Genomic DNA, 27995 nt, shown 5'->3' with positions numbered 1-27995 from the left:
CTAAGTCAGGTTGAGCTTCCACAGTGCCAGTGTGAACCTGTTAGGGGTGTTTGAGGGGGATTATACAGCAGAAACCATTCTAAACTCACATGGACATTCTCAAACAGCAGCCACCTCAGAGGACGAGCGCTGCCTGAGCTCAGAATAGAAACTGACGGGCGGAAAAAGGTGAAAGAAAAGAACTGATCAAAGTATGCAGCATCTCGTGCATGAATCACAGTCATGCACACGATGCTTCATACTTTGATCAGTTCTTTTCTTTCACATTTTTCCACATCCAAGTGACAGAATAGCACAGAAAGGGTTTTGTAAGATTTGGGTTATGCAGTCAAGTTTCAGCAAAAATTAAATGATGATGCAGCACAGATAAGGTTTTATATGTCAAGTTATGGATTAAGACAAGGCATAGTGGTGCCGTGCCATGACTTCCCCTGCAACGCAAATCACAATAGACACAGAGCTGTGTTTCTATACTTCAGAAATAAGAAACCACACCAGCAGCCCGTGGACCATAGGGGAATGTAAAACTTCCTGGAGACAAAAAGAACATTAAGTGAAAACGGCTATATTAAGACCGACCATAGGTGCCCTAACAGTGAGCCGTCCCTGGGGATCCACCAGACCCTGAGCTGAGGAGAACTACATGCATACTCCAGCAGCTCTCCACAGTGAGGCATTGTAATTTTATGGTGGTAACAGCTGGAAAATCTCATCTAATGAGACTAAATCCCCTTTCGCCACTACAGGTGCAAGTAAGTGACAGGTCCCTAATGTCCGGTTGGCCATATGCCTCTTTACGTACTTGGGTCCCCGAGTCTCCGACAGGAGGCTTTGAGATGCCTCCCTGATTAGCGTGGTGCGAGTAACTGCCCCACTCGATTCAATGAGGATCGAGCTGTCCCCAACCCCTAGGGATTGGGTTTAATTTTCTGTTTGGCATCCTTCTGAAAATCCCGCCAATTTCCTCAGCATTCTCCTCCTCCCTTTTTCTCTTCCTCAGCAGCAGTGAACTAGACCACCCACTCCTCAGCCGCTTTCTGCAGCACACAACCGCTGTAGTCCTTTCCTGGTCCCTATCCAGCCTTCCTCAAGCACCCCTCCAGACCACATGGGGCAACCCTGCTCAACAGGGTCAACACACAGGGCCTCTCTCCTTTCCTCCCATAGGCACAGTGATCCATCTACACTGAGATGCAGTCACACACTGCCTGACACTCCTCAAGTGTGCTACTATCAGCAGAACACAACTTTTATTGGAAAATCCTACCCCCAAAGGACTGCACACCTGGCAGGACATTGAAAATGAGCACTGGAAGGAGGCTGGTTGAAGAGCAGAAATGTGTATTATTCACCAAGCCATCACTCGCCACATTCACCAGCACACGCGGGTCTAGCCCGGCCACAAAGCATATTACCGTAGTACAAAAAAAAAAGTGGAAGTCAATACTAGACAGCTAGACAGTTGTTGCTTTTATAGAGCTGACGCTGTGGTTAAAGTTGAGAAAGAGCTGCTCAGCCGCCACCTAAAAAACGCCTCCATGTGCGAGAGACCGACACTAAACCTTGTCCCTCAAACACTAAAAATACGATTCTCACCTCTCTTTCGCACTCCACCAGCGCCAAGGAGCGCAAACCAACCCTTGGAGGAGCAGCCCAGCAGCAGCGCAATTCTTCTCCTCACTATGGCAACGAGGTCTCTGTGGCGAGGGGCTCCCTGCTGAATGAGCCTGGCTGGAAGCCTCTTCGCACACTCGCAGTAGCACAGCTGCGGGCTGCCAAGCCGGCCGGCTCAAGACAGCCCCCTTTGTGTCCAATCGCCTCGCACCACGAAACGGCTGATCGCTCCCTGCCGTTCTCATGAAGTCCGATGCCCGATTGCGTTAACAAGCCACGGTCGCCGAAAAAGAAGAAGCACGTTCCGGGTGGGATCCGGAGCACACCACTTCCTCAGATAATGGAAACTCTGTCATGCGCTCTCCGGTAAACTCCAGCTTCTCTTCCACAGGTGGACAGACCCTGGTCAAAACACATCATGTCCTCTGAAGATCACATTTTTGCACATTGCAAAAATTCCTCGGGCAGATGTGAAGAAAGGGTGCATATGCAAAAGAAGGGAAGTCTGTGGCCTAACATGCATTAAAGTTCCTTCAACCATCTACAATTACTCAGTTTAGAATGAAAAAAGGATCAAATCAATTTACACACACACACACACACACACACACACACACACACACACGCCGCTCATCCAAGCGGGGTCGCAGTGAGCCGGAGCCTAACCCAGCAACACAGGGCGTAAGGCTGGAGGGGGAGGGGACACCCTCCGGATGGGACACCAGTCCCTAACAAGGCACCCCAAGTGAGACTCGAACCCCAGACCGACAGAAAGCAGGACCCGGTCAAGCCTGCTGTGCCACTGCACCCCCCTTAATCAATTTATGCCTTACATTGGTATACCATACCTTACAGTTTATACCTTGAAGTGACGCTGACTGCAAGCGCGAGTAAAACTCAGCGGCTTGTCCTTTGACAGAGAGCATAATTTCCTGAACGCAGGAGCCACTTCACATATACCTCTTTCACACTTTGCAAATCAATGCTCAATTGCAGCTTCGCGGAATATTTCAAGGGCACTTCCGCATTCGTACAACGAGTTATTCTATTCTGGTCTCCAAAAGAGGATCGCTCCGAGTGGCCACAGTGAAACAATGAGCAGCCGCTGCTGTTTGGGTCTAAACAGAAATTCAATACCAAAGTGTGCCTGCGGTTTTGGACACCTTGCTCTATTCCCATCATTAAGTTCCCTCCCACATGTCCTAGAGGCCCAGTTACTGAGACACACATACTTATACTATACTTTTTCAAATCAGTTACTAAAACTAATTTCAAGAATAATGTGGAATGAAATAATCCTTCTTTTGAAACAAAACAGACTTTTACAACAGGATCCTTTTACCAACTAGCTCTTGAAAGAAGACACATGCAACCCACTGCGTGCCACAGAAAAGTCATAATGAAGGGCTAGAAGCCCAACACACACACACACACACACACACACACACACACACACACACGCACGCCAAGAAATCAGACAGGGAGAAAACACAGCCGTCCTATTTTTGCCCACCCCACAACAACAGCCACCATCCTGAGGTCGCACACTCGACTGGCGGTGACTAACGTGTTGATAAAGTGCAGAGATTTATAAAACATACAGCATGAGCCGCCCTGACCATGATCACAGCATGTTATTAGGTTAAAGACAGAAGACAGTCCCCACAGGCCAGCTGTATAAGGCTAATAGAAGCAGCTGGTAATGTGTGTGAATAAACTGTGCCCCCTTCACCTACCTTCCTGTCTTTTTCAATACACCAGGTATTTTTGGAAAGTTGACTGCAACAAATATTAAAGGTTCTTCTTTTACATCCAGAGCATACATACAGTTTTATTTCAAGTATATTGTATTAAACCAGTTTGTCTTGACTGGCCATTTAAACACAGAACTCCTAAAGAGATATAAAAAAATAAAATCTGTACATTTCATTCCACGCACTGTGTATGAATTAATCTCACATCATCATAAAGGCTTTCAGCTCCTTCTTAAACCAGAAATAAGACAGGATCACTTTTTGATCAGTAGTGCCCCCTGTTGAACAGTAGCAGCAATCACAGCCACTAAAAAGAGCTTGATGGACTTGCTTTTTTTTTTTTTTTTTTAAATTTTGCTCAGAACATTAGGGAGCCATTATTTAGAACATTGGGACTTGTGGTGCTTGCATTTATAAAACACTTTTACATGGATTTTAAAAAGCTAGGAACTGTACTTCTTCCTTTAATTTCCCTTACTAACCAAATATTACAGATTCATTAGGAAACCAATGAACCTCCTAATTAAATAACTAAGGGATCATTGCACAGGAAGTAGTCTATCCTAGCACCATATACAGATGAAACAAAAATAAAGGTAATGTATCACGTAAACTTCTAACAAATTTTCTGCAAGGTCTGATTTACTATAAGCCCAAAGAGAGCAGTTGAGCCTGTAAACACACGTACGCAGGGTTACTTACGGAGGCTGTAGCTGTAACCAGGGTACCTCACAGAAATTGTGAAACTCCAACCCTCAAGAAAGTGGCCCTAGGTAGTTTGGTCTACTTTTCAGTAATCATCTGATTTGCACCTGAACATCAGGTGGATCTTATTTCCAATCCAAACGACTTCAATTAAGCAATTTAGAGATGATGCCGTTGTTTCCGAGAGAGAGTCCCTAGCAGTTCTAACTTCAGACACACTAAAAAAGAAACACAAAAAAGTAAACACAGATTTACAGAAATAACGCAGCAAGCCTACTACAAACTGTCCACTAATAAAATTCACTACTTTCTCGGAATAAATCGAAACTGCCAATGAGTACACAAAACAGTGCTGTGATGACTATGCAATGTGTACAGGATCCTGTCCACCACATCTCCTGGGCATCTGTTACTATTGTTTACATAACACAATGTACACCATATAATAACTGGAAACAATAATAAATTCATGATGTTAAATTTAGTGACAGAAAATAAATAGATAAATGCCCGCATCAAGAAACAATAAAACAAGAATTAGTCACAGGAACAAGGAGGTTGTCGAACCAGTACTCAACAACAGCAGCAGATGGAATCTTAAGCAGTACTTTTTTTTTACTTTCACACTTAACAGTGTCCTAAGGAAAAAAAAAAAAAAAACAAAAAACTAAAATAAAATAAAATATTGGAACATTGTGAATTGAGAGCCCACAGCAGAGTGGTTATTCACCGGGACTGTCAAAGAAAAAAGTTTTGTTAGTCTAGAATATCATATACAAGTGAATCCTTTCTCCACCTGTGCTGGGGGTAACTACACACACAACACGGACATGGATTGTTTCAAGCATCATGCGATGGCACTGGTGCCTCACAATTCTTAGGCTTTATTTCTTAATATGGGTTTGAATCCTCTCTGTCTGCAGTTTGCATGTTCTCCCCATGTTCATGTCGGTTTTAACTGGGTGGCTTGGTCCCATCCCACAGCCCAAGGATGCGTTTCATGTGAACTGGTGAGTCTAAACTGCCCTTAGTGTCTGTGAGTGTGAGTGAATGAGTGTGTGTGTGTCATTTTCCTGCCATGTACTGCGATCCAGTCCAGGCTGTACCCTGATTCACAGCCTATATTTCAAAAGTGGGCTCTGAACCCCAGGATGTGCTAAGTGGCCACTGATAATGGAGGGAGGGACGGAGTATGCAGAACTGTGTAAAGTGTGCAGAAACTATGTATTTCTCCTTCTGAGTTATCACAGGGATAAGTCCATAGAAGAAATGTAGAGGCAGAACATAAAAAACCAAAAGGGCATCACTTACAAAAATTCCTTCCAGGTGTTTAAAATATACACCATGATGCCATAAATGTAGGGAAGATCACTAAAACCCCTGACTGAATAGAGTCGGTGAGGATGTACTAACAAACTTGCCCACATGAATAAAACGCTACATTACAAGCAGGAAACGATGAGAGCACAGAAAACGGATCAGTATCTGAACTGATGACCTTGTAAGTTTCGTGAACATTCAACACAGCAGGAGGGGGCACGGTGGTGCAGCGGGTTTGGCTGGGGCCTGCTCTCTGGTGGGTCTGGGGTTCAAGTCCCGCTTGGGGTACCCTCTGTCAGACTGGCATCCCGTCCTGGGTGTGGCTCCTCCCCCTATAGCTTTATGCCCTGTGTTGCCGGGTTAGGCTGCAGCTTGCCGCGACCCTGCTTGGAACAAGCGGTTTCAGACTGTGTGTGTGTGTGTGTGTGTGTGTGTGTGTGTGTGTGTGTGTGTATGTCAATACGACAGCATTCAGTACGGAGTAAGAGAGTCCTGTGATTTACACAGACGACACACTCGTAATTCAAGGTCACGCTTGTTTGTCATTGCGGCAATTTTATATTGACTCCAGATTTTATATTAAAAATTATTCCTACCCCCACCCAAACAAAACTAGGAAAAGTGCAAACAAATTAAAATTTTTCTGAACTTTCAATCTTTTGGAGGAGCTAACCTTTAAGACAGACTTTTAAAAAAAGATTCTCTTCATTGGGATGTCCCCATAACATGTATTTTTGGGGGTTTTCTATTCCTGTAGGCACATTTAATTAAAAATGTGAGAACAATGTCACACACAGATACTCCAGATATATTTAAAAGAACACCAGTGAGGTATAAAGACTGGTGGACAGCATGACGGTCAATGTACCGTAGACCTTTCATCAAGCTCCCCACCTCATAGTAGTAGCCATTGACTGTCCTGTAAGGTCCTGGGGTGATGTCACCTGAGTCTGGGGCTGTGCTGAAAATCTCCTCACAACCTAGAAAAAAGAATGAACATGTAGCACAAATCCCTTTTCAAGCAATCTCAGCAGTTTTTGAAGAGAAAAACAAATCCTTACCTGATTTTTCTGATTTTTGTGGATAAACAACATGGACCGAGGTCACGGCTTTGACTCCGAGAAGCGTTACAAATAAATGAGATTCGATGTAGAATTTCGAGGGAGTTCCAACAAAACAACCTATTAAAATCCTATTTTTTGTAAGCAGGTAGTGAGTTCACTGCTGCAACTCAATCTTAAGTCCAAACATTGAGAAATTCCCTGAACCCCCGAAGCCTGGCATACGACAGATTTTTGCTTCAGCAAAACATGAAATAAAGATGTGGATTTTAGGATTAAAGGTCATGGAGCTGAAATGTGCAGCCAAGGCAATGAAGGCTTTACAGTTCTAGAATGAACACCATACACACGGGGAAGGACTTGTACAGTGGAAGGGAATTATGACAATGTAATCTAGTGACATCTGAACTGTTCATCCTGCTTCCTTACCCATTGTTTCCATATCTCATTTACATAACTCATCTTTGTACTCCAGACATCTCTGTCGTCCTATAGCGCAAAGTGATGCTGATAAAATAAAATATATTTAGCCCTACAGAAAAATGAATACTTTGAAATTCTGTACCAAAAAATGCTTAATTTCTCTACACGAAGGCCACCAACAGACATTTACACACACAGTGGCTGAAGCCACTTGTCCCAAGCAAGGCCACAGCCAGCCAGAGCCTAACCTGGCAACACAGGGCAGAGGGCTGGACATTCACATTATATTTCTTTTCTCCAAAGCAACTTCCAACGGATACTATGTAGTGTTATCGGCCCACACACCTTATTCACCGCGTTGACTTACACTGCTAGATACACTGCTTACACTGGGTCACTCACCAATGCATCAGTGGAACACACACACTCTCTCTGTCACTCACACTATGGGGGAACCTGAACAGCATGTCTTTGGACTGTGGGAGGAAACCAGAGCACCCAGAGGAAACCCACACAGACAGAGGGAGAACATGCAAACTCCACACAGACCGAGCAGGGATCAAACCCATGTCCTCTCGCACCACCTAGTTGCTGTGAGACAGCAGCGCTACTTGCTGTGCCACCCTGCCACCCAGACTCCAAATTATTGTATTTCTCCCACTTATTTCAATTTATCTACATTAGCATGATGGAAATGGAAATAGCAGTGGTTTGCAGTTTTTGTGGGAGGACAGCAGCAGTGCTTTATTCACATCTCTGCATTTCGGCAGCACTTCAACAGTATGGAGGCAAAGGCCTGTGAGGAGAGGTCATGAATAAATAGCAGTCAAGGGAAACACTGTTCACAGCATTTCTTCATAAAGAAATGCATCTGACAGAGGAAATGGAGGGTGATCAAGAATCACCTGGTGGTTAAGAAACAGAAAAATTGATTATATACTAGTAAAGTAAATTTTATGCTGCGTTGCTTCAAATTAAAGTACCAAGCTGTATTAGCTGGTAAAAAAAAAAAAAAAAGTGCAACATTTAGTCTGTGTAAGTAACTTTTGGAAGCATGCAAGAAACAGTAATAATAGGTAGCTGGTTGAATTTTTGAGCTGTTTGAAAGCATGTGACAGGCTGATGAGAATGGTACTGAATGATGCTCATTTGTCCGTACCACCAGTTTCCCAGGGTCTGAGGTGAGCCGTGCATGGGCTGGGAGCCACAGCACTCATTACTGCGATGATCAGTGGGGAAATGGATGGGTCAGCGCTCACGGTCGGTCTCGTCACGGATCACGAGTTTCGCTACAAGGGCAGCGGGGGCAGTAGGGGCAGAGGGGGGCATCACGCCGAACGCGATTACCCTGCCCATGCGTAATTCGTACAGGTTCTCACTTAGTCCCCAGCTGTGCTCGACCAGTGGCACGTGCAGGATTAGTGTCATTGGCGCTGTGTTTGCGGGCATTTTTGGCTTTGGTTTTGTGAAATCTCAGTCAACAATTCCTGGATGTGATACCCGAGATTATGACTGCCCTGTTTGCAAAGTACCTGGCTCCTCCAAGAGCAGCACTCATGACTGGAAGGTTTTTGACTCAAACCCTTAAAGCACCGAGAACAACGTAAGTTACCAAGTTTTCTTAGTTACTTAGTATAAAATCTTACCAAGAGAACCACGAGACTTGTGAACTGCAGAAATAAAAGCAAGGACATGGCGGGATGTTAAAGATGTGAGTAATTCCACAGAGATCTTGCACAGTACATATCCTCCCAGTTACCCGAGAAGTAACCAAAACTGGGGAAACTTTTCCATCAGTTATCACAAGATTTAACATGCACAAAACTATTAGTGCAAATACTTATCTACCATGAGCATAAAATGAGATTCAATACTGGTGCTGAGAAAATACATGCAATTCTGGTAAGAGATATAACTATATATGTGGAAAAACAAGAAGGGGGTGCGGTGGTACAACGGGTTTGGCCAGGTCCTGCTCTCTGGTGGGTCTGGGGTTCGAGTCCCGCTTGGGGTGCCTTGTGATGAACTGGCGCCCCGTCCTGGGTATGTCCCCTGTGCCCCGTGTTGTTGGGTTAGGCTCCAGTTTGCCGCGACCCCACTTGGGACAAGCGGTTTCAGACAGTGTGTGCGTGTGGAAAAACAGCACCGTGGCTTGTCAAGTGTACCCAAGACTTCACCAAAAGTGAAATTCTACACGCATTTCAACATGCGGGCAACAATGGCAGATTTGCACCGGCTGCAGTAATTGTCCACTTTTCATGTTTTTCATTGTCTTCCTCACTTTCTCTAACCCCCTCTGTCTTTATCTATCACTCAGTTTCCTCTCATGTGAACCAACAACTGAGGAGAAGGACACATCTCAACAAAAAAATGATGACTTCATTATGCACTAGCCACCTCCAGCGAAGAGACCAAGACAACGTAAACTAATCCATAGTCCCTTTCTAAGGTGAGATGTCTGGGTCCTCTTACTCTGTCATTCTCATTGACACCTGCTGTCAGCTACACGTTAACAGCTGCACATGGAACCGTGCGAACAGCACTCTCCTCCACGTGTTCTGATTTGCCAGTGAAACCTGAAGCCTGCATCGTGCACATCACAGAAGTTGTGTGCTGGTGTTCACGCCCTTCTGAGTCAGCCTGAATGTCATGCTTCAAACTGGACAATTAACTGCAAGCTAAAGTGATTTGGCAGGAAACTAAGAAGACATGACAAAACAGCATGGGAATTAGCCGAGCTAAACAATTCCTAGTGTCTATGGAGAGCATTGTGCTCTGTACCTGGGACCCTTAACCCTTGGCATCAAAAATGTAGGTCAGCCTCCTGGAACTTCTGGTTACAGAAGCCATGGTGATCAGAACTAAAAAGTTTCTTTACATCCAAGAAACATTTAGTTGGACAGGATGAAAAAAAACTGCCAGTCCAGTCTCCCAGTTATGCTGGATTCCATTTCTCTCCAAATGTACTGCCTTCAACACAAGCAAGCAACAGCAAGAGACATTTACAGTGGTGCATGAAAGTTTGTGAACCCTTTACAATTTTCTCTATTTCTGCATAAATATGACCTAAAATGTGACCAGATTTTCATGCAAGTCTTGAAACTAGACAAAGAAAACCCAGTTAAACAAATGGAACTCAAATTGGATAACTCACTCATTCTGCCTACCTGCTTGGCCAAGAGTCTGGAAGTGATGATTGACTCGAGTCTATCTTTCTCTCGGCGCATCGAAGCCACAACCTGGTCCTGTAGATACATCCTGCATAACATCCACAGGATCCATCTCTACCTCACAACTGACTCTCCCCAACTACTTGTCCAGGCCATGGTGACATCCCGTCTGGACTACTGCAGCTCTCTCCTGAGCGGCCTTCCCGCTACTGCCATCAAAGCTCTGTAGCTGATACAGAACGATGCTGTTGCATGAGTTGTGCTTGACTTGCCAAAGCGTTCCCATGTATCTCCTCTACTCATTTCTCTGCACTGGCTTCCTGCAGCTGAACCGGATCAAATTGAAGACCCTGGTTATTGCCAACAACAGCATCAATAGAACTGCTCCCAGCTATTTACAAGACTTGATCATTCGCTACACCCCAACCAGACCGCTACACTCTTCCATATCTGCCTGCTTGGTGGTCCCACGCACGAAAGGTAAAGCACGGAGGTTCTCGTTTCTGGCTCTATTGTGGTGAAACAACCTCCCCCTCTCACTCAAAACTGCTGAATCTCTGTCCACATTTAAAAACGGCCTTTAAACTCATCTCTTCCGGATTCACTTCGCCCATGATCTCTTAAGTTTATGTAAGGTATAAATGTTCATGCCCATAAAGTATACAAGTTTATGATTGTGCTCGGATCAGTCCTTTACAAAGCCAGTCTTGCAACGTAACGTAAATGTTTATATGTATCTCAAAAAAAAAAAAGAACTACTAGGAAGGTGATTAAGAATCGGCAATGTTCTGGTTAAGTTTTATGCAGCTACTTGTGTGATGAACATTGGTGCATATGGTGAAGGAAGGAAACTAACTGTACTTAAGAATCACACACCAACAGCCATGTCTCTTTCTCCTAGTGTAATGCACAAACTGTATTTTCTATGAGATGTACGTCGCTTTGGAGAAAAGCATCAGCTAAATGAATAAATATAAATGTAAATGAGATAAAGCCGTTATACTTTTTCATTTATTTGCCTTTTAGGTCATATTTATGCAGAAATAGAGAAAATTCTAAAGGGTGCACAAACTTTTAAGCACCATTGCATATACTGTTTTGCTACTTTTCTTTTCTTTTCATTCAGAATGTAAAATTTTACTTGATACAACACAGAACAGTGGTTTATCAAGGTGAACAGAGCAAAATAAAATTTAATTTGGTTTGGAGAAAAGTGTTTGGCTAAATGAATAAATGTAAATATAACGTTTTAGTTCCCAGTTGCTTATATAACCTCCTAATTGCATATTTTCAGGGCACAATTAAGTGCAACTCTCTGATCCACACTCTCTGGGCAATGACTAGTCATAGTCATTCACATAGCAACACAATCGCAGGAGTGTGGATCAACGGGACCATGGAGAACATCCTTATCCACCTCTTAACATGGGATGGAAAAAGGTTCACAAAAACACCTCTAATAAAATTACCTTGTCCTCATTGCACACATCAGTTGAAGTCTGGCTCATGCATGGAGATGTATCAGTAGAGTTATACTGCTGATTTCCATATGAAAGAGACCACATGGTGATCCGTCCATGGCGTAAGTATTAAAAGCAGATGAGAGCCCTTATAGATCTCCTCACAGCACCGAGAACTCTGGGAGCAGCGACTCAAGAACTTGAGAAGTGAAATTCGTCAAGCACACAGCCCTAAAATAGAGAAATACAGGAGAAATGTCGGACCTGCTCCTCGAGATACAATATACACTGGTTCTGTTTTCCCTCTCCTTCACTTGTCTTATTTGGATAGTAAGTTGCCTCACTTGGTATTTCAGGTGTAAACATGGCAGTAATTAAAATACATTCTCTAAAATCTAAAGGTTTGCAGCCCTCCAGGACCAGGTCTTGCCTCCCAACCGTCACTAAAAGGGCTGTTAGCTTTTGACCACCTCAGGTCTAATTTTGCCACCCAGGGCCTAAGGGTCAGGGGGGATATCTTGAGGACCAATTCTTAGTGCAGGCACATCAGGAGAAATTACCTGTCATCGTCGTACTGCAAAGCCGATTCTCACTCTATCCTAACTGGGTGCAGTCTGGCAGATGCCTTGATCTCACGGAAATGCAGGTCTGCAAAACTTTTCCAGCCAGCCATGGTTTGCTAATTTCCATGTTATTAAAATCATGCACTTAAATGTAGGCATTGTTACTTTGTGAAGTCACAGGGTAATTTCAGGGCCAGATGAATGCAGTAACGTGGTTTAAGAACTTAACATGTTAAAGATGCTAGGAACACCAGCGTGTATCAAAAACACTCTTCTAGTCCTGAACCTCACTAGATACCACTAGAACTCAGTGATCAAGACTTGTGATTGGTCAGAAAGAGGTATAGGACAGTCCCTGGTCAAAAACTAAGTGCTAGGCTTGTGAACGGTCAGGAACATAGAAATGTAATTTGTCATTTTTGTCACTCCCCTAAAATATGTATTCACACATGTTTATGTGGTGCCTCTGTTAGACCATGGAAGCTACATGTCCCTGACCCTGGTGAGACCGTGGATTCAGGATATACTATCTGAAATGTAACTAGAACCACTGGACACGCAAGCAAAGACACACATACACACTAATAATGTCACGTCCACGCCCACAACACAAGGGACAAAACCTGACTCTGCGCTAGCTCCTGATTAATCACTCACCCTATAAAGACCCTCTTCAGCCCCCGTACCGTTGCGGAATCTCGTTTGGGACAACCGCCCTTCCTCGAGTCACTTCGCGCACACCCTTACTCTATTCTCTGTTCACGATCTCCGGTTTTTTGACTCCTTGCTTTGTTTTCCGACCACGTCCTGTCCTGTTCGCCGATCGACCGAGCCTTCGTCTGTCCCTGGTTTTGAGAACTTGCCTCTTCCCTCAACTTCAGACGAACAACGCTGCACTTGGGTTCAGCCGTCCCGGCTCCCTGTGTTCCGCGTGACAAATAAATTCATGTGTGGATATACAAGAGACTAGCACACAACTTCCGCACCCTGGAACAAAGACCCTCTTTCCATGTGTTCCTTCATGCTTTGTAATTCTTTTGCAATTTATGTCGCTGCAGGACTACACTTTACCTTTCTACTGTATTCTGTAAGGACTTACTTAATCTCCTCCATTGCATTTCCTGGGCCAGTTGCTGCACCACTGACAGCAGCAGTCGACAGCAGGGGAAATTTTCAGCTCACCAAAGAAAGATGTGATCCGAGCGCTGTGCTCTTTGCCCCACTGAGCACAGCATTACCAAGTAAAATGACTGAATATTATATCTACACACACACACACACACACACACACATTTTCTGAACCGCTCGTCCCATTTGGGGTCGCGGGGAACCGGAGCCCACCCGGCAACACAGGGCGTAAGGCCGGAGGGGGAGGGGACACACCCAGGACGGGACGCCAGTCCGTCGCAAGGCACCCCAAGCGGGACTCAAACCCCAGACCCACCGTATTATATCTATACTTTTTCAAAATAGACTCTACCTGAGGGGGCAGTTTCAAAGTTTCAGATTTATTGAATGTGTTTCCTGAAAGGGTTATTTCTGCAACGAGATCAAGTTCTCACCGTTTATTGCGAGCACTCCTTGGCAGAAGTCTTTGAAGCTGATCCTGCCCTGGGCATTAGGGTCCAGGTAGTTTGCCAGCTTCTTCACCTGGGAAATGAGAAGGCTTGCATGAGAACTGACAGCTGGGTTACAGTTTTTCCTGTATGGGGATGGCACAGCTGAGCTGAACTTCCAATGGTGATATATCTATGCGCAGTTGACACTCTTCTTTTCTCTTCTCTCTGTTCCACACCAGCTTGCTGGCAGTGACATTGATGACTCCTAAACTAATGAAGAAGTTGCAAACACTGTTAACCAGTTACTACAGGCTGGCCACTGAGAATCAGGTAGGAACACACCAGGCGCCGAGTCAAACTGGCTCCATCTGTCAGGGTGCGCACCAAGATGGGTGACTCAGTGGTCCAACTGCTCAGCCAACGCACCATTGGTGAAGCTGCCATCTGCCACGCCTGCTCATCCTAGTAAACAACCAAATCTAAAACTGCAGAAAATCAAAAATTACCCATAAGTGTATCACACTTCGATGTATTTGAGATCTAGCATCCATGCATGTTTGTTGGAGAGACTAAATAAAGCATATACGTAGTACCCAAATTATTAAGCACAGCGTTGAGACACTGCACAGACCAGACAACGCAGCTGAAGGACAGTGGCAGAACACAGAGAATCTCATAAATAAAAAGCAAGCATCTGTCCGGGTCAAGTTTATTCCTGTGAAGTTCTGAGGTTAGTTATGTCCTTCATAAGACAGTTTTACTCTCCACACAAGTGCAATAAATCACACCCTTATGACAGGTTAGCAAAAACCCAATACTTTATCTAGGAACATTTCTGCTTTTATCGCCTCCCAGGGACACTTCAATCTTCCCATTTGTACTAGAAAGCGTTAATGTAGTTCAATGCAGAGATCGAAATGTGCAAAACGTGTTTTCACAAAAGCGCGTCTTCATGAGGAGCCCCACCGCCCACAGCAGAATGTGTAAGGGTAAAACCAAAGGATACAACGGGATATTTCCCGTTGAGGACTTTGCAGCAAAGGCTTTTTAATGTTTGAAAGGGGAATCAAGGGTGACAGCATGTTAAGGTGTTTAACGGAGGTTTTCTCTGGGGATTTATGCCTCCGGCAATGCTAAAATAACGTGGAATCCGAAAGGGGTGCAGAATACCATTTGCTCCAGCCTCTTTAACGTTGACTGACGGGTGAACATCACTTGCACTTAACTTATGATAGTTCAAACATACTCCTTTGCTTAGATGTTCTGAATATCATAGGCACAACAAAATAATTACCACATTACTCAAAGACAGAACATCTGTACCCTGTATTTTCTGTCCCTCGCAAAAAATAACGCACACCAAGCAATGCAAAATGCAAAGACCCCAATGTCAAGCAAGAGGAAGTCACACTTGACAAAGAAATGGCTCTAGCATGGCTTTTCAAAGCAAGTCAGAGCCACCAACCTTTAATGTATCATGTATTTGTTTATGTATATAAGGTATTTCACCCAAGATTATCATTATGTGATTGCTACCCTATGCTCCGTACCGTAACGATTCTGTCATTGTAACTTGGAAACAGCTAAATAAAGAATAATGAAGCATTATGTCTCACACACATCATCTGAAACTGCTTGCCCCATGTGGGGTTGCAGGGAGCCAGAGCCTAACCCGGCAGCACAGGGCGTGAGGCCGGAGGGGGAGGGGACACACCCAGGATGGGACGCCAGTCCGTCGCAAGGCACCCCAAGCGAGACTCAAACCCCAGACCCACCGCAGAGGAGGACCTGCTCAAACCCGCTGTGCCACGACACCCCCTGTGAAGCATTATGTATGAGAGCTAAAGACAATTCCACTGAGCATACATATATGTTAATACCTTCACCTGTGCTTGCTAACTGGAATAATTAAATTTTCCCAAACGCAATTTATAAACTGTAATCTAAGGAGCATAGGCTGAACACGCTTACATATTTGGCAAGGAAATATATTTTATTATTACGGCCTACAGCACAAGCTTCCTTTAGAAATACAGTGTGACCTTTTCCCCTCGTATTCTGTTTTGTACGTGTGCGTTTTTGCAGTCTCTCCGTATAGTGCTAATACATCCGTCTTGCTGTGATCCAGTGCTGTCCCATTTCATTCTTAATATAAAAAAATACCTTTCGCTGCAGGAGGTGAGGAAAAGCATGGACTTAGTTCTTCCTTAGAAATGCAGGGGAAGTCTAATTACTACACCAAAGTCACATAAATTGGATGAAGAACAGTCCGCAGTAGCTGTTACACAAAAAATCAGTGGTTGTTTATATATCCGTTAGAGGCTGTTATCCAAAGCAAAATTAAAATGACCCAATATACAAGGCTTCCTGTCACTGTGAGGTGCACGCAGCATACTGTGTAAAACACTCGTCACGTGAAAGTACACTTAGCGTTAGGCGATATCTCTCCCGGCCTCACGAGCAGAGCCGACCGCGAAGACTGAAAGCACCGGGCCTGCGTTCGGATCTGTCCACGCAGGCCCAGCACATGTTTGAACCTCCTCTCACTTCAAATATTTATGAAAGCAATATGCTTAGATCCACTGGCAACATGAAATATTCACCGCCGGTCGGGCACTGCTGACGAATGCATCCTGGAGGCCACGGGACAGTCTTGTGTTCGCAGAAAATTTTGTCTTGCCTATTATCGGGATACTTTTCTCTGTGGGTACAATTTACTGTGAGCATCAACGGTGGGACATGAATTTCTATCTTTCCCGGTGGTTACATAACGTGCATGTACCAAAGTAATATTTACACCAAGAATGTGGATGTGCACACACACACACTTCCTGAACCGCTTGTCCCGTACAGGGTCACGGGGAACCGGAGCTTACCCGGCAACACAGGGCGTAAGGCCGGAGGGGGAGGGGACACACCCAGGACGGGACGCCAGTCCGTCGCAAGGCACCCCAAGCGGGACTCGAACCCCAGACACACCGGAGAGCAGGACCCGGTCCAACCCACTGCACCACCGCACCCCCTTCAAATGTGGATGCAGTGTTGAAAAGATGTGGTGTTGAAGTATACGAATTCCAGCGCTACTTTAAATGTTTATTTTTATTTTCAATCTGCTATTAAAATAAAGCCCTTTTAAATTATCATACACCCAAAGTTCTGCCCTGTGTAAGAGTCCGTAGGGAACTCCATCTGAGTGGTGCAGGGACAACGGGATGGAGGAGACCAGCCCCCCTTTCTTGGGCGGCCACTTCCTACTGGTCCCCGGGGTGGCTTGAGCGTGCGCTCTGTGATGCTGCAACGAGAGTGATGTAACAGGCTACAGGCAAGAGGCTCTAAAGAGAACACACTCGCAGGCTTGTGCTCAACAGTTGTCACCCACGCGGCCTCCGTCTGCAGCAATTGTTGCATAACGGAAAGAGCAGGGAGGAGGAGGATGCTGCAGGCCACAGACAGCTCCAAGAAGCCCCATAACACATCCGCCAGCTCCTCCCACAGCCACACTATTGCCAGTTAACAAAGGGACTCTTTAACCGTGTTGATTTCTCACCTTTCCTGTAATAGCCAAATTAAACTCGAATCACACGATGACTGGCTAAAACATGTCACAAAGCGAAAAGCTGCGAACGCACAGCGTTCTTGAACTCGGCACGGGGCCTAGCCGGAGACGCCCCCTGCATCACCGATCACTGTGTAGAGCTTGGCTGTCTGCAGAATTCTCCATACCCCCACTGCTCAGACGTCATATATCTAAGGCCAGTGAACACGGCACAGTTTCTAATGTACCGTGTTTTTACATTGTGTGTTACTTCACTTGGTCATATTCATTTCATAATCCTAGTAAGGGAACATACATGAAGGGTATTAAAATGTATTTTTAATATAACAAGCTTTTCTAGGGAGGTATTTCATTTATCAACCAAAAAAAATTTTGTTATGTAAAGAAAGCTCCAGCAGCTGCGAAAAGGCATTTGGATAATTTGCTCAACAAGTGAAATGCAGTTTTGCAGACATAAAATTTTATGAATTGCACCAAAGGACGTGCACAGTAGGAAAAAAAACATCAGTTCCACAAAGATTGCCAAAGTGACGTTCCACCTTGGATTTAACCCTTTCCCTTCTAGTCAACAGCCTGTTACACCTGTAGCACATTAAGACTCCATATCCAACCACAGCTATTGCCTATTTCAAAACTATAAACTATCTCCATTATGATCACTCACATTCAAATTAATTCAAATTATCTCCAAAAGGAAAGAGACATGAGCTGTTTGTTTCAGCAATGCTGATTTTACTAGCAAGACTAACTGCCCATGACCTTCGTCCTATTCCACCTCGGCAATTTCTCCTGCAGATTGAGCGCACAAGAATCCTAACTTTCTCCCTTCCGATAATTAAAAGTCTTCAATCCAGTACTTGTTTGTTCACAGGGAAGCTGTTCGTTATAAATGACCATTTCATAATATTGGTATCTGATTCCAGAAGCCTGAAAAACAAATTATCTTAAATTGATACAGAATTAAAAAAGCACAAGGTAGTCAGCATGATGTACAAAACCAGTTATTTCTATTTTTTTTTTCACTTTATTGAACAAATCACACACAATACCAGAACATTAATTCAGAACAGTCAACCCAGCCAGGGGGAATTAAAAAAAAAAAAAAAAAAAAAAACCTTTAAATTACAAAACACTCCAATAACCAAACACTACATCAAGACCTTAAAAATATCACAATAATAAACAGTCTTAATGGCCTTCTTATCATCACACTCCTTGATAGTGTCTATGCACTGCTTAACTTCTTTAAGAAAAACTGAAAATATAGGTTTTTTATTAGCAAATTTTGACCTGTGTATATGATATTTAGCCAAAATGATTAATAAATTAATGATATAAGCTTGTTTCTCTGTATGTTTATCAAAATGGAAGAACCCAAACGGTCCACATTCATAATACAAAGCAAAATCCTTACACAATTTATCAATAATAAATCTTGAGACATCTCTCCATAGCTGTTTGGTATAACGGCAGTGCCAAAAAAGGTGAGGCACCGTTTCTGGGTGCAGGCTACAAAAAAGAACAACTTACATCAATCCCATCCTTGAATTTTCTAAGAAAATGCTTGACAGGATAGAATTTGTGTATAATCTTGAAAGAGATTTCCCTACAGTTATTTCTATAATCCTGTCAATTCACATTGATGAACTCATGAACATAATTTGCTTCTATGTCAAATTTACCTTGCATTATTCATTTGGTGACTTATATGCCTTACTCATTCGGTGCTGATTTAGTAAAGCCAATTAAATTTAATTAAATTAAATTATAATTTGAGAAATCCAAATTGCTACAATAGCAAGACATAAAGCTGAGAGAGCAGACCATGAGTATTTGACTTAGCATACCCCATAAAGCACTGAGGGCCTGCTGTAAAACGGTCCTTCCTGTCTTGTACTCTCTGAGCTGGAATCGCAGGACAAGCACAGATAGTTCTGATTAGTGCCACCAAAAGACACCATTGTGACATATCCTTCACGGCAAAAGAGCCTTGAAGGACCGTAATTCATTACCAGACAAAAAATTACTACAGAGATGCAATTAAGAGCCCTAATTGCACGAGAAAAACCAAGTGTAAATCAATCATGATGGCCAATCATTGTAGGGATGTTGTGGGTCAAGAACAACGAGGAACAGGAAGGAGGACATTGTGTTCTCCTCTCTCCCTGCCTTTGTCTTTGAATTTCCTCATCCTCATTTTATCAGTCTCTCTCTCAGCGGGAATGAACAATGCCAGGCTTTGTCTCCCAGTATCCCACACTAGGCTAGGGCAACACAAGAGCTTACAACGATTTGCTGCAATCCTCTCGCCCCACAACCGTTCTCTGAGACCATGCTCATGTGCCTTCCATGAAGGATCTACCAAGGTATGTCACAACTCAGGTCTTGAAGGGCTATCTAGATGCGACATATTCTCCTGCCAACAGATGCTCATCACTTAATTAATGTAATGATGGTTTTTAAAGGGGGGGATGCAGTGGCACAGCAGGTATGGCCTGTGCCTGCTCTCTGGTGGGTGTGGGGTTCGAGTCCCGCTTGGGGTGCCCTGCAACAGACTGGCATCCCATCCTGGATGTGTTCCCTGCACCCTGCGTTGCCTGGCTAGGTTCCGGCTCGTCGCAACCCTGCTCGGGAAAGCAGTTTCAGTCAACGTGTGTGGTTTTTGAAGGAATATTCCATCAATAGGGGGTGCGGTGGCGCAGTGGGTTGGACCACAGTCCTGCTGTCCAGTGGGTCTGGGGTTTGAGTCCCGCTTGGGGTGCCTTGCGACGGACTGGCGTCCCGTCCTGGGTGTGTTCCCTCCCCCTCCGGCCTTACGCCCTGTGTTGCCGGGTAGGCTCCGGTTCCCCCGTGACCCCGTATGGGACAAGCGGTTCTGAAAATGTGTGTGTGTGTGTGTGTATTCCATCAATTCAGCTGCAATCTGTAAGTTTTATTTTCACACACACACACACACATTTTCAGAACCGCTTGTCCCATACAGGGTCACGGGGGAACCGGAGCCTACCCGGCAACACAGGGCGTAAGGCCGGAGGGGGAGGGGACACACCCAGGACGGGACGCCAGTCCGTCGCAAGGCACCCCAAGCGGGACTCGAACCCCAGACCCACCGAAGAGCAGGACTGCGGTCCAACCCACTGCGCCACCGCATCCCCTTACAGTTTTATTTTCAAGCAAATGCAAATAATATTAAAGAGGGCAACATGTAGCACAGTGGTTATGGCTTTCACATTGTAACTGGATTCAAATCAAATCCCCGCTCCTTCTCTAGTCCCCTTAAGCAACATACTGTACTTAACCTGAACTGCCCCCATAAGAACACCCTGCTATGTAAATAAGTAAATAATTGTTAACTGCCTAACATTGTAAGTCACTTTGTACAAAAGAAAAAGGTTAATACAGCTAATTAGGTAAATAACCAAGGAGAAACCCTGCGTGCACTGGGTCCTCCAGGAATTAAGTCTGACATCACTGCTCCATTTGGAGATTTCATAGAACAATGTTCTACAGGGATATCTCATAGAACAAAGTACTCCATGGGGTTGTGTTTGTGTGTGTTTGTATGACAATTCTCTGCAGTTTCTCAGCACAAGGAATTATTTCTACTACGATAACAGAATGGCATTTTTTCCAAACAAGTGTTCTTGTACTGTATGTGTGCAAAAGTGGAGAAGCCAACAACACGGCAGATATTTTATTGCGATATGGTATTTTTCTCATGACAGAAGTGGGCACGGAAATTGCCGCTAGCTTGCTGTCACATACTACCTTATGTGTAGGTCACTACACTCTGTGATCCTATCAATAACCTTGACAGTTTGTTAATCAGAGGCCAATAGGGCAGGGAATTTGGAGGGGGCTGAATGAAAGCCACATTTAGGGTTATTTTTAGACCTGGAAGAGCAAAAGGGAGTAAAGCAATTTTGCACTCGACTTAGGGCTGCCCTGCAAGCCTAATGGCCTGGGATCACACTTGGCAGGACACTGCGGGACAGTGAATAAACAAAATCGAACACGCAGCGTTCCACTTAGCAGGTCATTTGAAAATCTGCAATGCTAAATTAATGGAACCTTTCCATATCATTCTGGTATAAATAATTCTGTGCAGTCATGTCAGACCACCGGCTTAAGCTCGTCATGAGCACAATGAATAGTTATCTAAATGGGTAAATACATCTACCCGCTGCAAAAGTATAATTTAAAATCATTATTCCCATCATGAGTCATGGATTCTGCCATTTGAGCACATTTCATGAAGCACAGCAGCTGACAAACAAAGAGAAGAGACTTGTCAGCTGCACTCATTACATAGTGTCAAAACCCTAGGCCACAGGAGCAACATCTGGTATTTAGGATTAACATTGCTCCCCAGGTAGAATGGGTACACTGAAGAGCAGATGGTGATCTCTAACCCATCCAAATATCATTACCTCTAACATAGGTATTGGGTGCCACCTGTGATCCACTAAATAAACCACCATGTGGCAGCTGAACAAGCGTTTTCCAAAGATAAGGCCCGTGTGCCATAGGAAAAATGTGATTACCCGAGTGGGTCACACACACACACACACTGTCTGAAACAATTTGTCCCAAGTGGGGTCACGGTGAACCGGAGCCTAATCAGGCAACACAGGGCACAAGGCTGGAGGGGGAGGAGACGCACCCAGGATGGGACGCCAGTCCGCCGCAAGGCACCCCAAGCAGGACTCAAACCCCAGACCCACCAGAGAGCAGGACTTGGCCAAGCCTGTTGCACCACCACACCTGAATGGGTCACTATCCACCCAATCCACCCAGTTTCAATGACTGCTTGTCCTGAGCAGGGTCGTGGTTATCCAGAGCTTATCCCAGAATCGCTGTACAAAAGGCTGATGGGGGGGTACACCCTGGACAGGACCACCACATAGTAGCTACACACAGTCACTCACCCACTTGCACACTAAGAGCAGTTTAGAGTCACTTATTCGCCTGAACTGCATGTCTTTGGACTGTGGGAGGAAACCGGAAGAACCCTCGCAGAGGAAACCCACACAGACAGAGTAAGAACAAGCAAACTCCACACAGACCAAGGGGGGATCAAATCAATATTCCTAGGTGCTATGCGGCAGCAACGCTACCTGCTTCACCACCATTCGACTCAACGTATTTAAGTTTAATTCCTGTACAAATAACATGAATGATGTTAACTGTCCAAGAATTCAAAGTTTTGTATGAGTGCTTTCTGCTATGAGTAATTACATGTTTTTAATTATCATCAGAATGGTTATACCTGGTGGGGGGCGCGGGGGTGCGGGGGCGCGGTGGCGCAGTGGGTTGGACCGGGTCCTGCTCTTCAGTGGGTCTGCGGTTCAAGTCCCGCTTGGGGTGCCTTCCAACGGACTGGCGTCCCGTCCTGGGTGTGTCCCCTCCCCCTCCGGCCTTGCGCCCTGTGTTACCGGGTAGGCTCCGGTTCCCTGTGACCCCGTATGGGACAAGTGGTTCTGACAATGTGTGTGTGTGGTTATACCTGTCTCACACCCTGTGACCACTGCAGCCCTGAAATGACTATACAGTATTTCCCCTGCTAAGTTTATTACAAAAGAGCCTGTCACACTCAGATCCAGTAGAGATGTCAGTATGGATTCTGCTCTGAGAATGGCCACTTGATCAGTCAAAACATCAGGAGAGGGAAAAAAAAAAAAAAACTCTGTTTTTCCCTGGATACCTTTTCAAGACTAATAAAACAAACTAACTAGAATCACACCTCTGCAACTATGTCTCCTAATGTAATGCATAAATTGTATTTTCTATGAGATGTACGTCGCTTTGGAGAAAAGCGTCTGCTAAATGCATAAATAATACGGGTAAATGTAATAAGGTCATTATCATAGAGAAAAATTTGTATTACACGCTTAAAAAAACCGTACTCGCTACACAGTTGGCGTGGCATTTTCCATGATTTTTTTGTCAGTGAGGCATATTTTGGAAATAAAATACTCGGCCTGCTCTATGAGTGTCCGACTCACCAAAGCGCTCAGTCCGTCCGAGCACAGGGAAGCATCAACAAGCCTCGGTTTCCCTGGCAACGGAGCAGAGAGTCCCGCGCGCAGCCTGTATCTGTCTGCCCATCGTTCCGTTCCAACCGAGGCTACCGAACAGACCCACATTCTGCTGAAGTGGGACAGACAAGCCACCATGCGGGCGGGAGAGCGCTTTAAATGCGCGCTCTTAGCCTTCAAAGGGCAGCGCGAGGCAGCGAGGCGACAAGAAAGGACGGCAAAACCTGTGATCACACGCATTATGTGTAAACAACACACCACATTCTGGTGTCAATGCTCAAGAAGACAAAGTAATTATGGGATGCTGCTGTGCTGCGAAAAAGAAGTAATGCACCTTAATTATAGCTGAGGGATAAATAATTCCAGTTCTATTCAAGTTATTTCCAGAGATCCTGCTTGTTTATTTCCGTAACTAAACCTACGACTCCTCCAGCGTGGTTCCAGTCACCAGGCAACTGGCCGCGGGTGGCCTCCGTGGGACATGTCAGTTCCAATTTCATCGTGGTGAAATGCTGTCACGCACATTGTTGTATTGCTCATGGGGGGGGGGGAAGCAGCACTCGACTGCAACGAAAGCGATGCTTGTTGCTACAGTAACCAGGTGAGGGCTCACAGTGTAGCGAACAGTGCGCGACATTGATTCAATAAATCACCGCGTCTCAATGCACAATCAATACACAGAGTACAGTGTACAGTCTACACTGCACAGTGTACAATTCAACGTGCACCACACTCGCTGTACATAAACAGTTACCTTTCGCAATATACTGTACTGTGTACCGCCCTCATCCAGATGTTCGTGCTCATAACCATACAGAATGAGGTACCGTGTGAAAAACGAAGCACTGTACTTTCACTACACACTTCTCAGTTATGACTTGAGTCACTTTAGACACTGGATTCCTCATCGATGCAGATTTTTAATTTATAAATTAATTATTATAAATTATTATTATTGTACTTATAAATTCTTATAATTTTTATTAATTATTATAATAGGAGAATTATTTATAATAATTAATTATGACTTAGACCACTTCTTTTCCTTACATTAATAAATCCGAAGACTTATGCGAGTTCAGCACTTGCTTGACATTGCGATGGGTGATCTACCTTGATTATTTACAGAAATTACACCAGTAAACTAAATATTTATTCAAAGAGTTTAAAGCTCTTAGCGCTGCGCTGACTCGTGCGCTCAGGTTATCTGTTCAGCCCATTAATAGACTTTAATATCTGTACCTTTATGCTTCGCAATTTTACAGTAAATAAAGTCAACTTTTGTGCACAAATGCACGTGGACCGAACAATAATACTGCGAGTAAAACAGTGTCTTTCTCCGAGCAAACCAACCTGCTCTGGACACGAATCTCACCTCGTCCCCCTGGCCGAAGCGCAAACCGAGGTCCACGAAGCGCTGCACGCACAGGTACCCGTTCCCGTCCTGGTCGCACGCGTCGAACACCTCCCTCAGTTTCTTCACCATCATCAGCACGTGCTCGGCGTCCTCCATCCTGGCCCGGGCTACGGACGCGGGTGCGAATCAGAGGCTGTGGAGCATCCGTGCGGAGGGCGCCATGGCCACGGCCGTGCTCCTCCGCTCCCCTCCGCTTCGCTTCGCTCCGCTCCGTCCTCCGCCGCTCGGCTCGAGAGCGCCGCCCGACATCGCGGCCACAGCTGCACTCGGGACACGGCGGGAGGGAGGCGTGGACACGGAGAACACCACCACAGTGGTGTATTGCTGAGGCCACTGGAATTCCACATACAATATAGTTTCAAATCCCAGGTAACGGTTAACTGAAAGTAAACCTTTATTTCAGTGCAATCATGTATTTTACCTGAGCACTCTTCTCACACACACAAAAAAAAAAAAAAACTCTGGGGGGGGACCAAATGCATTTGACCACCCACATCTCCCGGCCAGGGCAGGGGGGCACGCTGGCGCAGTGGGTTTGACCGGGTCCTGCTCTCCGGTAGGTCTGGGGTTCGAGTCCCGCTTGGAGTGCTTTGCGACAGACTGGCGTCCCGTCCTGGGTGTCTCCACTCCTGCGCCCTGTGTTGCCGGGTTAGGCTCCGGTTCCCTGCGACCCCGCTTGGGATAAGCAGTTTCAGGCAGTGTGTGTGTGTGATCTCCCGTCCATTCCAGGTAGAAAAAAAAAACAATTTTAAATCAACTAAATAAGATATTTCTAAACATCGTCTCTAAACGCCAATGAGTTAATCTCCTCGTTTGCGCACGCAAGTCTACAAGTCTGCTTATTTAACACATTATTAAATAATACCTATGCAATAGTGGAATTTATATAGTAGACTATATTTAATACTGTACGGTACAATAGTGTAGTTGTACTATATAATATACTGTAACTCAAAACATACTAATACATCATACGAATGGAGTTAGGGTGACCAGATTTTTTAACATCTCCCTTTAAATAGACATTTACTATCTTCAAAGCATGAAAGTCCCAACGTGTTTTTAAATGACAGAAATAATAATTTTACATCTGTTTTTCCAATTTCCAGAACTGAGCAGTAAAATATTTTATATCTTATAATATAGGAGACATAAGGCTTGTAACTGTCCAGGAGAGACATCAACTGCCACCCAGATGGCAAATGAACATAGCAGTATTCTTATTTTTTTCAACAATAGCAACGTTTCTCTTCTTCACACAGTGCCTTTGCCTTATCTGTTATGGAGCCTGTTTGAAATTTGTTATGGAATTCTTGAAATTGCAATAAAGCTGATATTTTCTTTCACATCTGCATGTGTTGAGTATTAGAACCTTGCAGACTCTTTTGAGTTAATTACATGTTTTTAATTATCATCAAAATGGTTATTATACCCTCTCTCACACCCTGCAACCCTGAAATGACTACATTTCTCTTGCAACTATATCCACTGATAACAGCTGAAAATGACATATCTTGTTATCGTTGTTCCAGTGCTTTTAAGTTCAGTTCTTTCCATTAAATTCTTATGTGCTATTTCAGGTCAATGTATTTTAATGTCAGTTATATGATAGATAATACAATCCTTCAGAGTGAAGGGAAACTGTACCTGGCTGTCATGTTGCCAAAATGACCATTGTAATGCTTTCTGATTTCATAAAGCCGGCATTAGGGGGCACTACATTAGTTCAGTTAGAAATTCTCCTCTGAATGTAGCAACTTGGATTTTTGAAAGAATGTAATACATTATTCCACCTAATAAGAATGATTGCACTGAAACAGGCTACAGCTAAAAAAACGGAATAATTGGTAGATGTAGCATTAATACAAAGCAGTTCATTAATAAGGCAAGAGCTCTAATGGATCGTAAACTGCAGCAAGCTCTCAGAACTAGTGTCTTTCACGCATATTTTACTTTGCACTCTGAAAGGTTTACCCCTAAAGACTGTGTCCAGAGGCAAGACTGAAGATAGGCAGAGTTTAGCAAATGACCTCAAGGTTTTTGTTGTTGTAGTACTGATTGGAGTGAGTTCCATGAATTTTAAATTATTCATATTTATGGTTTTTTTTTTTTTTTTTTTTTACTGTATCAGTGTTCTTAATGACCCTTTTTGTCACAAAATGTTACTGTAACTGGCTGTTAGTGCAGTACTTAGGGTTCACCTCTACTGGACATTTTTCCTTTATAATTACCTGCTGTATTTTGTTTGAGGTTCGGCAAAATTGTTCTTGGGCTAAAAGAACACAGCATTTCTTGGAGCACTTTTACAACTGCTCCATCCTGACAGCATGAAGCAGAAATGCATGGTTTTTGGGTATCTTTCGGGTTTCTGTAAAAGATGAGCTCTTAAATATTCTGCCTTGATTCACATTTTAATTGAATGACTATTGGTTGCACAATTGAAAACAGTCCAAACGCTGCGACATGTTACATGCCATCAATTTGGCCTCAGTGCCAAAAAGGGACGTTAGCTGAACTAAGAGGCAGCACGGTGGCACAGCGAGTAGCACTGCCGTCTCACAGCGCCTGGAGGGTGAGAGAATGTGCGTTTGATCCTTGCTCAGTCTGTGTGGAGTTTGCATGTTCTCCCTGTGTCGGTGTGGGTTTCCTCTGGGTGCTCTGGTTTCCTCCCACAGTCCAAAGACATGCTGTTCAGGTTCACCCGTAGTGTGATTGACAGAGAGTGTGTGTTTCACTGATGTATGGATGAGTAACCCATCGTAGGTAATGCATCTAGCAGTGTAAATCACATTGGTGAATAAGGTATGTGGACTAATAACACTACGTAGTATCCATCGTAAGTTGCTTTGGAGAAAAGCGTCTGCTAAGTGAATAAATGTGACTACCTACATAATATAAATGGAGGTGCGGTGGTGTGGTGGGTTGGTCCGGGTCCTGCTCTTTGGTGGGTCTGGGGTTCAAGTCCTGCTTGGGATGCCTTGCGACGGACTGGCGTCCCCTCCTGGGTGTGTCCCCTCCCCCTCCGGCCTCCCGCCCTGTGTGCCGGGTTAGGCTCCTGTTCCCCGTGCCCCGTCTGGGGCGGGCGGTTCGGACCTGGCGGGCGGACCTTGCCCAGGGGGGGTTCTACCACCACCACCTACGTAATATAATGGGACTGTGGGAGTCGTGTGACGAGATCTCGGAGATGTGCGCGCGAGGACGTTTGCGAGACTTGTGTCCTAGTTGTTGTCGTTAGTTGCAGACGAGACAGCAGTCCCTCTTATTGTCCAGAACTTTAATTAACCCCAGCCCTTTGGGAATCATCCCTAGAGTGGCTCTGTGCTCCTTCGGATCATTACAATACCATGAACAGAGA

The 27995-nt window shown here is 44.6% G+C and overlaps 1 protein-coding gene across 1 annotated transcript; it reads right to left on the bottom strand.

The window, feature by feature from the left end:
• Nucleotides 1-24824, bottom strand: LOC108939875 (rab11 family-interacting protein 4A-like). The gene is made up of 4 exons (XM_018761529.1): nt 24599-24824; nt 13633-13720; nt 6262-6373; nt 1-37 (listed from the first exon to the last, which is right to left on the bottom strand). The coding sequence occupies exons 1-4, from the start codon at nt 24734-24736 to the stop codon at nt 1-3; spliced, it is 375 nt and encodes a 124-aa protein (XP_018617045.1). The 5' UTR covers nt 24737-24824.
• Between the last annotated feature and the right edge of the window lie 3171 nt (nt 24825-27995).

The sequence above is a fragment of the Scleropages formosus genome, chromosome 20 (assembly GCF_900964775.1).
Source record: "Scleropages formosus chromosome 20, fSclFor1.1, whole genome shotgun sequence".
Lineage (NCBI taxonomy): Eukaryota > Metazoa > Chordata > Actinopteri > Osteoglossiformes > Osteoglossidae > Scleropages > Scleropages formosus.
Note: the sequence above shows the minus strand (reverse complement) of the source record. Positions and strands in the feature narration are given on the sequence as shown.